Below are 13,286 nucleotides of genomic sequence, written 5' to 3' on the forward strand. Positions count from 1 at the left end.
GGATTTGGGCAGTGGGAAAGCTTCTGTGGGATTTTGGGTGGTGGGAAAGCTTCTGTGGGATTTTGGGCAAATTTCTGTGGGATTTTGGGTGGTGGGAAAGCTTCTGTGGGATTTTGGGTGGTGGGCAAGTTTCTGTGGGGTTTTGGGTGGTGGGCAAGTTTCTGTGGGATTTTGGGTGGTGGAAAAGCTTCTGTGGGATTTTGGGTGGTGGGAAAGTTTCTGTGGGATTTTGGGTGGTGGAAAATTTCTGTGGGATTTTGGGCAAGCTTCTGTGGGATTTTGGGCAGTGGGCAAGTTTCTGTGGGATTTTGGGCGGTGGGAAAGCTTCTGTGGGATTTTGGGTGGTGGGAAAGCTTCTGTGGGATTTTGGGTGGTGGAAAATTTCTGTGGGATTTGGGGCACATTTCTGTGGGATTTTGGGCACGTTTCTGTGGGATTTTGGGTGGTGGGAAAGCTTCTGTGGGATTTTGGGTGGTGGGAAAGCTTCTGTGGGATTTTGGGCAAATTTCTGTGGGATTTTGGGCAAGTTTCTGTGGGGTTTTGGGCAGTGGGAAAGCTTCCATGGGATTTTGGGTGGTGGAAAAGCTTCTGTGGGATTTTGGGCAAATTTCTGTGGGATTTTGGGTGGTGGGAAAGCTTCTGTGGGATTTTGGGCAAGTTTCTGTGGGATTTTGTGGCATGGCAAAAGAGTTACAGGGTTGTGCTGTGTAGTTCCAACCAACTATTAAAGGACTATTCTATGGCCAAACTTATTTTATTAAATCAGTAGAAAAGATTAAATCCATCCCAAAAACTTCACCATTTTTGGTTTAATTACCTCCAAAAAAATAAAAATTAAAAAATAAACCCACCTAAAAAGGATTTAGGTGTTGGATATCAGAGAGGTGGAGCAAATCAGCAAATCCCAAAGCAGATTTTCCTGCGGCCTCACCTGGGGGTAGAAATTTGAACAGGGGAAAATCCAGAAGGATTTGGGGTCATTTTGATGTATTTGGGGTTTGCTCTCAAGGGTTTGGCTGTTTTGAAGCTGCCACAGCGATGGAAATTTTTGGGAACGCCAGGTGGGCGTTCTTGACCCCGTTCCTCTTGGGATGGAAAGGCTTCCATGGGATTTTGGGGGCTGGGAAAGGAGTTACAGGGTTAGGACTACTCTGCAGTCAAACTCATTTTGTTAGATCAGTAGAAAAGACGGAATCCATCCCATAAATTTGACAATTTTGGTTTAACTTGATTATTTCCAAAAAAAATCCCCAAAGGCCGGGAAGGGTTCAGGTGTTGGAGGATTTTGGAGAGGTGGAGCAGCAAATCCCAAATCCTCAGCCCGAAGCAGATTCTCCTTCAGCCTCACCTGGAGGCAGGAATTTGAACATAACAGGGAAAAATCCAGAAGGATTTGGGGTCATTTTGATGTATTTGGGGTTTGTTCTTGAGGTTTTGGCTGATTTGAAGCTGTGTGAGTTTATGGGAACGCCGGGCAGGGCGTGGCTGTTCCTCCTGTGCTCTTCCCATCCCATTCCCAGACTCCTTTTCCCGTTTTCCTTGCAGAAATGCCAGCGCTGATGGCTCTGAGGAAGAGAGCTCAGGGGGAGAAGCCTCTGGCCGGGGCCAAGATCGTGGGGTGCACTCACATCACGGCACAGACGGCGGTGAGAGCCCGGCCCCGAACCCACACGGGGAATTCCCACTGCTCATTCCCTAAAACTGACCCCAAATAGGGAGAGAGGGGTTCCCTAAAACTGACACAGGAGGGATTCCCTAAAACTGACACAGGAGGGATTCCCTAAAACTGACCCCAAATAGGGAGAGAGGGATTCCCTAAAACTGACACAGGAGGGATTCCCTAAAACTGACACAGGAGGGATTCCCTAAAACTGATCCCAAATAGGGAGAGAGGGATTCCCTAAAACTGACACAGGAGGGATTCCCTAAGCCAGACCCCAAACAGAGAGAGGAATATTTCCCTAAAACTGACACAGGAGGGATTCCCTAAGCCAGACCCCAAATAGGGAGAGGAGGAATTCCCCAAAACAGAGAGAGGAGGGATTCTCCAGACCTCTCCAGAATCTTAAACCCAACTTCAGGGACCCTTCAGAACCTTAAACCAAATTTCAGAGAGCCTCCAGAAGTTCAAACTCAACTTTAGAGACCCTCCAGTAGCTAAAACCCAACTTCAGAGACCTCTCCAGAACCTTAAACCCAACATCAGAGACCTCTCCAGAACCTTAAACCAAACATTAGAGACCCCTCCAGAACCTTAAACCAAATTTCAGAGACCCTCCAGCAGCTAAAATCCAACTTCAGAGACCTCTCCAGAAGCTTAAACCCAACTTCAGAGACTCCAAAAGCTTAAATATAACTTCAGAGACCTAGAACCTTAAACCAAACTTTAGAGACCCTCCAGTAGCTAAAACCGAACTTCAGAGATCTCTCCAGAACCTGAAATCCAATTTCAGAGACTCTCCAGAACCTTAAACTCAACTATAGAGAACTCTCCAGAACCTTAAACTCAGTTTCAGAGACTCTCCAGTAGCTAAAACCCAACTTCAGAGACCTCTCAGCATCTTAAACCCAACTTAGGAGACCCCCTCAGAACCTCAAACCCAATTTCAGAGACCTCTCCAGAACCTTAAACCAAATTTTAGAGACCTTACAGTAGCTTAAACCCAACTTCAGAGACTCCAAAAGCTTAAACCCAACTTCAGAGACCCAGAACCTTAAACTCAACTTCAGAGACCTCTCCAGAAGCTTAAACCAAATTTCAGAGACCCTCCAGTAGCTAAAACTCAATTTCAGAGACCTTTCAGCAGCTTAAACCCAATTTAGGAAACCCCCACAGAACCTCAAACCCAACTTCAAAGACCTCTCCAGAACCTTAAACCAAATTTTAGAGACCTTCCAGTAGCTAAAATCCAACTTCAGAGACCTCTCCAGAAGCTTAAACCCAACTTCAGAGACTCCAAAAGCTTAAATATAACTTCAGAGACCCAGAACCTTAAACCAAACTTTAGAGACCCTCCAGTAGCTAAAACCAAACTTCAGAGATCTCTCCAGAACCTGAAATCCAATTTCAGAGACCTCTCCAGAACCTTAAACTCAATTTTAGAGACCCTCCAGTAGCTAAAACCAAACTTCAGAAATTTCTCCAGAACCTAAAACCCAATTTCAGAGACCTCTCCAGAAGCTTAAACCCAACTTCAGAGACTCTCCAAAAGCTTAAATATAACTTCAGAGACCCAAAACCTTAAACCCAACTTTAGAGACCTCTCCAGAACCTTAAACTCAATTTTAGAGACCCTCCAGTAGCTAAAACCCAACTTCAGAGACCTCTCCAGAACCTTAAACCCAACTTCAGAGATCTCTCTAGAACCTTAAACCCAACTTTAGAGACCTCTCCAGAACCTTAAACCCAACTTCAGAGACCCAGAACCTTAAACCAAATTTCAGAGACCTCTCCAGAACCTTAAGCTCAACTTTAGAGACCCTCCAGTAGCTAAAACCCAACTTCAGAGACCTTTCAGCAGCTTAAACCCAGCTCAGGAGGCCCTCCCAGAGCATCCAGCCCAGCTCTGAGCCCCCATGGGAGCTTTCCCAGCCAGGCCAGGTGAAAGGTGGGATTTGGCCGTGCTGATTCCCGTGGTTTTTTTGGGATTTTTTGGGATGCAGGTGCTGATGGAGACGCTGGGAGCGCTGGGAGCTCAGTGCCGCTGGGCCGCCTGCAACATCTACTCCACCCTCAACGAGGTGGCCGCTGCCCTGGCCGAGAGCGGTAGGAAACGGCTCCCTCTTCCCTGGAATTCATCGGGAATTTTGCCTGGGTTTTAGAGGGAATTAAGCCTGGGTTTTAGAGGGAATTTTCCCTGGATATTGAGGGAATTTTTCTGGGATTTTATAGGGAATTTTTGGGGATTTTATAGGGAATTTTTGTGGATTTTGTAAGGGATTTCTCTTGGATTTTATAGGGAATTCCTCTTGGATTTTATAACGAATTTCTCCTGGATTTTATAGGGAATTTTTGTGGATTTTATAAGGGATTTCTCCTGGATTTTATAGGGAGTTGCTCTTGGATTTTATAAGGAATTTCTCCTGGATTTTGTAGGGAATTCCTCTTGGATTTTATAGGGAATTCCTCTTGGATTTTATAGGGTATTTTTCCATGATTTTGTAGGGAATTCCTCCTGGATGTTATAGGGAGTTTCTCCTGGATTTTATAGGGGATTTTTGTGGATTTTATAGGGATTTTTTCCTGGATTTTATAAGCAACTCTTCTTGGATTTTATAGGGATTTTTTCCTGGATTTTATAGGGAATTTTTCCTGGATTTTATAAGGGATTTCTCCTGCATTTTATAGGGAATTCCTCTTGGATTTTATAGGGTATTTTTCTGTGATTTTATAGGGAATTCCTCCTGGATTTTATAGGGAGTTTCTCCTGGATTTTATAGGGAATTTTTCCTGGATTTTATAGGGAATTTTTGTGGATTTTATAGGGAATTTTTCCTGGATTTTATAAGCAACTCTTCTTGGATTTTATAGGGATTTTTTTCCAGGATTTTATAGGGAATTTTTCCTGGATTTTATAAGGGATTTCTCCTGCATTTTATAGGGAATTCCTCTTGGATTTTATAGGGAATTCCTCTTGTATTTTATAGGGTATTTTTCCGTGATTTTATAGGGAATTTTTCCTGGATTTTATAGGGAGTTTCTCGTGGATTTTATAGGGAATTCCTCTTGGATTTTATAGGGAATTCCTCTTGGATTTTATAGGGAATTCCTCTTGTATATTATAGGGTATTTTTCCGTGATTTTATAAGGAATTTTTCCTGGATTTTATAGGGAATTTTTCCTGGATTTTATAGGGAATTTTTCCTGGATTTTATAGGGAACTCTTCTTGGATTTTAAAGGGATTTTTTTTCAGGATTTTATAGGGAATTTTTGTGGATTTTATAGGGAGTTTCTCCTGGATTTTATAGGGAATTCCTCTCGGATTTTATAAGGAATTTGTCCTGCATTTTATAAGGAATTCCACTTGGATTTTATAGGGTATTTTTCCATGATTTTATAGGGAATTCCTCCTGGATTTTATAGGGAGTTTCTCCTGGATTTTATAGGTAATTCGTCTTGGATTTTATAGGGTATTTTTCTGTGATTTTATAGGGAATTCCTCCTGGATTTTATAGGGAGTTTCTCCTGGATTTTATAGGGAATTTTTCCTGGATTTTATAGGGAATTTTTGTGGATTTTATAGGGAATTTTTCCTGGATTTTATAAGCAACTCTTCTTGGATTTTATAGGGATTTTTTCCAGGATTTTATAGGGCATTTTTGTGGATTTTATAAGGAATTTCTCCTGGATTTTACAGGTAATTCCTCTTGGATTTTATAGGGTATGTTTCTGTTATTTTATAGGGAATTCCTCCTGGATTTTATAGGGAGTTTCTCCTGGATTTTATAGGGAATTTTTCCAGGATTTTATAGGGAATTTTTCCTGGATTTTTAGGCAACTCTTCTTGGATTTTTTAGGGATTTTTTCCAGGATTTTATAGGGAATTTTTCCTGCATTTTATAAGAAATTTCTCCTGGATTTTATAGGGAATTCCTCTTGGATTTTATAGGGTATTTTTCTGTGATTTTATAGGCAATTCCTCCTGGATTTTATAGGGATTTTTTCCAGGATTTTATAGGGAATTTTTGTGGATTTTATAAGGATTTTTTCCTGCATTTTATAGGGAATTTCCCCAGGATTTTATAGGGAATTTTTCCTGGATTTTATAAGCAATTCCTCTTGAATTTTAAAGAAAATTTCTCCTGCATTTTATAGAGAATTTTTCCTGGATTTTATAGGGAATTTCTCCTGCATTTTATAGGGAATTTTTCCAGGATTTTGTAGGGAATTCCTCCAGGATCTTAAAAGGAATTCCTCCAGGATTTTTTAAGGAATTCCACCTGCATTTTACAGGGAATTTTCCCTGCCCCATCATTTATCACCTCTTGGAGTTCTTCCCCTTTATTCTCTTCAGTTTAGAACAAACTTACAGCACAAAACCCAACCTTTTCCAAAGCTCTGGAAATCCTGGAATGTTTATTTTTTCCTGGACAAATCCTTGGTAAAAATGTCCTTTAATGAGCTGAAACTGGAAGTTGCTTTGCTCAAAGAAACGAAGCTAAATTGGGTTTAAATTCCATCATTTGGGGCATAACTCAGCTGAAAGGGAGAATTTTGGGGGGGAAAATGGAATTCCCAAAGAAGTTCAGTGGAACTGGGAAATCCTGGGTGTGTCCATGGGTTTTATCTGGGAAAATCCAGGGGTTTTCCCTAAATCCAGGGATTTTTCCTGTGTAAATCCAGGGATTTTAGCTGGGTAAATCCAGGGATTTTTCCTGTGTAAAACCAGGGATTTTAGCTGGGTAAATCCAGGGATTTTTCCTGGGTAAGTCCAGGGATTTTACCTGGATACAGTCAGGGATTTAACTGGATAAATCCAGGGATTTCACCTGGATAAATCCAGGGATTTAACTGGATAAATCCAGAGGTTTTAACTGGATAAATCCAAGGATTTTAACTGGATAAATCCAGGGATTTTACCTGAGTGAAGCCTGGGATTTTACCTGGATAAATCCAGGGATTTCACCTGGATAATTCCAGGGATTTCACCTGGATAAATCCAGAGATTTTACCTGGATAAATCCAGGAATTTTACCTGACTAAGTCCAGGGATTTCACCTGGATAAATCCAGGGATTTCACCTGGATGCATCCAGGGATTTTACCTGGGTAAGACCAGGGATTTAACTGGATAAATCCAGAGGTTTTACCTGGATAAGTCCAAGGATTTCACCTGTGTAAATGCAAGGATAAATCCAGGGATTTTACCTGAGTGAGGCCTGGGATTTCACCTGGATAAATCCAGGGACTTTACCTGGGTAAGACCAAAGAATTTACCTGGCTAAGTCCAGGGATTTCACCTGGATACATCCAGGGATTTCACCTGGATAAATCCAGGGATTTCACCTGGATAAATCCAGGGATTTCACCTGGATACATCCAGGGATTTTACCTGGATAAATCCAGGGATTTTAAGTGGATAAATCCAGGGATTTAACTGGATAAATCCAGAGGTTTTAACTGGATAAATCTAAGGATTTTAACTGGATAAATCCAGGGATTTTACCTGGATAAGGCCTGGGATTTTACCTGGATAAATCCAGGGATTTTACCTGAGTGAGGCCTGGGATTTTACCTGGATAAATCCAGGGGTTTTACCTGACTGATTCCAGGGATTTTACCTGGATAAATCCAGGGATTTCACCTGGATACATCCAGGGATTTTACCTGGATACATCCAGGGATTTTACCTGGATAAATCCAGGAATTTCACCTGGAGCTCTGGGACCGCCAGGAGAAGCCAAACCCCCCGCGGCTCTCGCTGGCCGAAGCCGAGTAATAACTCAACACATCCAAAGAAATTAACACATTAATTAATAACTCAGGATCCAAGAGCTGATTCCCAAGGGATTTTCCTGCATTAACCCCTCCCTCCCTGGCCAGGATTCCCTGTGTTTGCCTGGAAGGGCGAATCCGAGGACGATTTCTGGTGGTGCATCGACCGCTGCGTCAACGTGGAGGGCTGGCAGCCCAACATGGTGAGTTGGGAAACGCCTGGAAAATTCCCACCTGTAGAGGAGGAAAAGGAGGGAAGGGCAGCTAAAAAATCTCCTGGATCTCACCAAGCGAGGTTTTGTTTCGCTGTTTCCAAAACCAGCTGCCTTCATGCGGTTTTTTGGGGTGTTTATTTCGATTTCAGCTGCAGTTCAAACTGCTAAAAATGGCTCCAAAACTGTTTTTTTGAGAAGAGTTTTTCACCCTTAAATTCTCACCTTTGCTTGAGGTGATTTTTGGGAACAAAGCCCAGATTTTTCCATGATTTCAACACTTTAAACCTCAGGTACCCCAACTCCCTTTTTATCCTGCCCTTGTTTCCAGGGAAAACAGAGAACCCGGAATGGGGCGAGCAGAATCATTTGCAGTTCTCAGATGTGCTGTTTTCATCACATTTCCCCAAAAATTTTGGAGCCCTGGAGCTCCTGATTTAAATATGAGGAGTAATCAAAGGTGGAAACACAGATCTGAGTTGGGTTTTTGCCAATATTGGCTCGTTTGAGGTGGGATTTTTGTCCCTTTTAAAAAGAACCAGGAATGTCCCAAAAATCCACCCCCGAGGTATCAGACTGAGTCTAGACACGAGAGCAGCTCTTTGAGGAATAATTTTCCATCCAAAATGTCACTTTTGGAAGGAACCAGCGTCCCAGAAAATGCGGATTTTTGTTTTCTTCATTCTGGGACTATTTTTAGACCTGCTCCCAAAGCATGGAAATGATTGAGGGAGCACCAGGAGCTTGGATCTGTTCCCAGAGATTTTGCTGGATTTGGGAGATCCGTGGTTTTAGAGATCAGAAATAGGACGCTGGGTGAGGAGCAGGGTGTGAGAAGGATCTTAAAGCCATGGAATTATGGAATGGTTTGGGTTGGGAAGAATCTTCAATCCCATGAATTCCACAGGGACACCTCCCATTATCCCAGGGTTCTCCAAGCCCCAATCCAGCCCAGCCTTGAACATTCCAGGGATCCAGGGGCAGCCACAGCTGCTCTGGGAATTCTGTGCCTCATTTTTCCCACAATTTCTCCCTGTTCCTTGGAAATCGAGCCATTCCCATTCCAGGAATCCTTCATTGGGAGAGCTTTGGGAATTTTGAGCTTCAGGGAAGGGCTCCTTCTGGACAGGAGTGGTTCAGGGAAAAAAGGGTTTTTTTTCCTTGAAAAACATGGAATCTGTGAGGTTTCCTTCATGGAAAAGCCTCTCCAGGGATTTTCTGCTGGAGAAAATATTGGAAAGGCTGAGAGAGGGAGGAGAGAAGCTCCAGCTTTTCTCTAGGAAAAATTACTTCCATCTTAAATAAAGTGGGGTTTTTTTTTCTTCCCAAAAATCCCTGCCTGGAAGAGCAGGAATGAGGCCAAACAGCCTGCAAAAATCTGGGAAAAGTGCAGGAATATGGGATGGGCTGTTGGATGTCTGGGGGTGCCTCCCAGCAAATCCCAGCCCCTCCAGGGATCTCCTTGGTGGGGTTTCCATCCCTTGCTCTCCCAGGAAAGGAGAATTCCTTTCCCAGGAAATTCCCTTCCCCAGGAAAGGGGAACCTGCCTGGGGCTGGATTCTCTCTTGGAAAAGGGATGAAGTGCTCCGTTAAACAGGGATTAATGGATTAAAGATGTCCTGGGAGACTGGGAATTCTGAATTCCTCCCTGGCTGGCCCAGGAGAGCTCCCAGTTCCATGGATGGGACACGGAGCCGGGAATGGATTTCCTGGAGATTCCTGCCCAGCTCTGGCAGGACACCCGGAGCTTCCCGGGCGTTCTGGAGGAGCAGCTGCTCCCCTGAGCTCGCCACAGCGGAAATTCCGGTGATTCCGAGATTCTGGAGAGAGGTGGGAACAGAACACGGTGTTTCCAAGGAATTCTGTGTCCCTGGATGGTGGAGGAGGAGGAGGAGGAGGAGGAGGAGGAGGAGGAGAAGGAGAAGGAGAAGGAGAAGGAGAAGGAGAAGGAGAAGGAGAAGGAGAAGGAGAAGGAGAAGGAGAAGGAGAAGGAGAAGGAGAAGGAGAAGGAGAAGGAGAAGGAGAAGGAGAAGGAGAAGGAGAAGGAGAAGGAGAAGGAGAAGGAGAGGAGAAGGAGGAGGAGAAGGAGGAGAAGGAGAAGGAGAAGGAGAAGGAGAAGGTGAAGAAAGAGGAGAAAGAGGAGGAGAAAGAGAAAGAGAAAGAGAAAGAGAGAAAGAGAAAGAGAAAGAGAAAGAGAAAGAGAAAGAGAAAGAGAAAGAGAAAGAGAAAGAGAAAGAGAAAGAGAAAGAGAAAGAGAAAGAGAAAGAGAGAAAGAGAAAGAGAAAGAGAGAGAAAGAGGAGGAGGAGGAGGAGGAGGAGAAGGACAATGATGCAGTGAGAAGTCTTTGACATCAGTGTATGGAATTTGCAAGGATGAGGATGATGAGGATGAGGATGAGGATGAGGATGATGATGATGCAGTCGGAATTCCTTGCATTGGAGTAGGGAACATGCAAAGAAGAGGATGAAGATGATGATGATGATGATGATGAAGTGAGAAGTCTTTGACATCGGTGTAGGGAATATGCAAGGATGAAGAGGATGATAATGAGGAAGACAATGATGATGATGATGGTGATGGTGATGATGGTGGTGATGATGAGGATGACGATGATGATGGTGATGATGGTGAGGATGATGAGGATGAGGATGATGATGATGATAATGACAATGGTGATAATGATGACGATGGTGATGATGATGATGAGGATGACAATGATGGTGATGGTGATGATGGTGATGAGGATGGTGATGATGGTGACGATGATGATGATAATGATGATGATGATAATGATGACGATGGTGATGATGATGAGGATGATGAGGATGATGAGGATGACAGTGATGGTGATGATGGTTATGACAATGATGATGATGATGATGGTGACTCTGAGGATGATGATGGCCACTGTGCTCTCACCCTGGGCAGCCCCTGGCCGCTTCCCCTGCCCTGGGTGACATCTGCTCCGTGTTTTCTCTGGAATCCAGCAGGGTTCTCACGCTTCCCACCTTGCCCAGGCCACCGGGGCCTCCTGGAGCCAGGACTTGGCAAAATCCACATTTGGGATTTTTGCTTTTCTCGTGCCTTTTCTTCTTCAGGGGATCCCTGTGAGCCCAGCAGCTTCCCTGGGTGTCATTCCAGGTGTTCCCATACACGTAAAACTCACCAAACTCTTGGACATCTCTTTTCCCTGGAATTCTGAGATTCCTGGGAGTTGTTTTCCTGTCTGCCCTTCCCAAGGCAGTTTTCCAGAGGGCTCCTCGCTCACCTCCAACGTTTTCATTCCAGCAGTGGCTCCGTGGCTGCCCCAGCTGACTGTGGCTGGTTTTATTCCAGATCCTGGATGACGGGGGAGATCTCACCCACTGGATCTACAAGAAATATCCCAACATGTTCAAGAAGATCAAGGGCATCGTGGAGGAGAGCGTGACCGGGGTCCACAGGTAACGGGATGGAGAAGTTTGGGGTAAAACTCAACCCTCCAGCACCTGGGCTCTGCTTTTCCCTCAGCCCAGGCCTGGCTTTCCATGGAAACTGCTTCCCATCCCCAGCAGGACACCTGGAATTGCTCTGAATTCCCGAGGAGAGGAGCAGGGAGGGTGTCCAGGTGTGCTTCTCCACCTGTGGGGTGGGAGGAGATGGAAGATGGAGAGGCTGAGGAGGAAGCCGAGAGCACAGCCCTGACCTAAATCCGTGGGAAAAAATTTGGGAAGAGGAACGGAGTCGTTTTTTTGGGGAAGGGAGAACCTCAGAGATGAGCGAGTGAAATCCCTCAGTCCCTGGCAGGAGCAGCTCTGGGATTTGGGAGGTGTCCAAGGAGCTTTTCCATGGAATGAATCCCATTAATTCCATGGAATTCCAGGAGCTGAGGAGAGCAGCAGCTTTGTGCTGTGTTCTTGCTGCAGGAAGGGCTCAGAGCTGGGTCTGGAACAGGGAAATGAAATGTTGGAGCTGGGAAGTGGCTCCGGGTCTGCACCAGTGGGGGCAGGAGAAGGACTGATGATATTTTTAGGATCTGAAATCCCAGTGTGGGAAGATTTCCAGAGGAAGGTTCTCCTTCCCAAGGGCTGGAGCAGGGACAGGATTTTCAGACTCGTTTTTAGTGATTTTTCCAGCTCTGGGGAGTCCAGGCTGGGCCCAGAGCTGGGAGCAGGGGAATGCTGGAGAAGGGAAGGATCCAGGGAGAGCTTCCAGCACATTCCAGGACCTGCAGGGGCTCCAGGAGAGCTGGAATTTGGGAAAGGCCTGGAGGGGCAGGAGTCAGGAAAAGCTTCCCACCGGGAAAGGGGAGATGGGGGTGGGATTTTGGGAAGGAATGAGGCTGCCCCTGCATCCCGGGAATATCCAAGGCCAGGCTGGACACCGGGACAGAATCCAGTGTCCCCAGGGTGTTTGAGGCCCTTTCCAGCCCGAATTCTGGGATTCTGGGGATGGATTCCCGGTGGATAACGCCGTGTGTCCGTGCCAGGCTGTACCAGCTCTCCAAGGCGGGGAAGCTCTGCGTGCCAGCCATGAACGTCAACGACTCCGTCACCAAGCAGAAATTCGACAACCTGTACTGCTGCCGGGAATCCATCCTGGATGGGTGCGTGGGGCTCCCGCAGGGAACGGGGGAATTCCCACCGGGAATGGGGGGAATTCATACTGGGAACAGGGGGAATTCATACTGGGAACGGGAGGAATTCACACTGGGAACGGGGAGAATTCACACTGGGAACGGGAGGAATTCACACTGGGAACTGGAGGAATTCCCACTGGGAACTGGAAGGAATTCCCACAGGAATTCCCAGTGGGAACGGGGAGGAATTCACGCTGGGAACGGGGAGGAATTCCCACTGGGAATGGGGGGAATTCCCAGCGGGAGTGGGGAGGAATTCCCACCGGGAATGGGGAGGAATTCACACCGGGAACGGGGAGGAATTCATACTGGGAACAGGAGGAATTCATACTGGGAACAGGAGGAATTCATACTGGGAACAGGGGGAATTCATACTGGGAACAGGAGGAATTCATACTGGGAACAGGGGGAATTCATACTGGGAACAGGGGAAATTTCAGCAGGGAACGGGGAGGAATTCACACCGGTAACTGGAAGGAATTCCCACAGGGAACAAGGAGGAATTCCCACTGGGAACTGGAAGGAATTCCCACAGGAATTCCCACTGGGAATGGGGAGGAATTCCCACTGAGAACAGGGAGGAATTCCCACTGAGAACAGGGAGGAATTCCCACCTGGAATGGGGAGGAATTTCCACCAGGAATGGGGAGGAATTCACACTGGGAATGGGGAGGAATTCACACTGGGAATGGGGGGAATTCCCAGCGGGAATGGGGAGGAATTCCCACCAGGAATGGGGGGAATTTCAACAGGGAATGGGGAGGAATTCACACTGGGAACTGGGGGAATTCCCATTGGGAATGGGGAGGAATTCACGCTGGGAATGGGGAGGAATTCACATTGGGAATGGGAAGGAATTCCCACAGGGAATGGGAAGGAATTCCCACAGGAATTCCCACGGGGAACAGGGAGGAATTCCCACTTGGAACAAGGAGGAATTCCCACAGGGAATGGGGAAGAATCCCCACAGGGAACGGGGAGGAATTTCAACAGGAAATGAGGAGGAATTCCCACAGGAAT

General features: G+C 45.8%; 1 protein-coding gene across 2 annotated transcripts in view; it reads left to right on the forward strand.

The window, feature by feature from the left end:
• Window positions 1-13,286, forward strand: part of AHCYL2 (adenosylhomocysteinase like 2) — an 84,391-nt gene that overhangs the window by 59,065 nt on the left and 12,040 nt on the right. For both annotated transcript variants that reach the window (XM_058864713.1, XM_058864714.1), the window contains exons 4-8: window positions 1,546-1,646; window positions 3,664-3,766; window positions 7,544-7,638; window positions 10,985-11,091; window positions 12,117-12,233. In XM_058864713.1, coding sequence (XP_058720696.1) covers window positions 1,546-1,646; window positions 3,664-3,766; window positions 7,544-7,638; window positions 10,985-11,091; window positions 12,117-12,233 — 523 coding nt within the window. The remainder of the gene's footprint in view (window positions 1-1,545; window positions 1,647-3,663; window positions 3,767-7,543; window positions 7,639-10,984; window positions 11,092-12,116; window positions 12,234-13,286) is intronic.

The sequence above is a fragment of the Poecile atricapillus genome, chromosome Z (genome assembly GCF_030490865.1).
Source record: "Poecile atricapillus isolate bPoeAtr1 chromosome Z, bPoeAtr1.hap1, whole genome shotgun sequence".
Classification (NCBI taxonomy): domain Eukaryota; kingdom Metazoa; phylum Chordata; class Aves; order Passeriformes; family Paridae; genus Poecile; species Poecile atricapillus.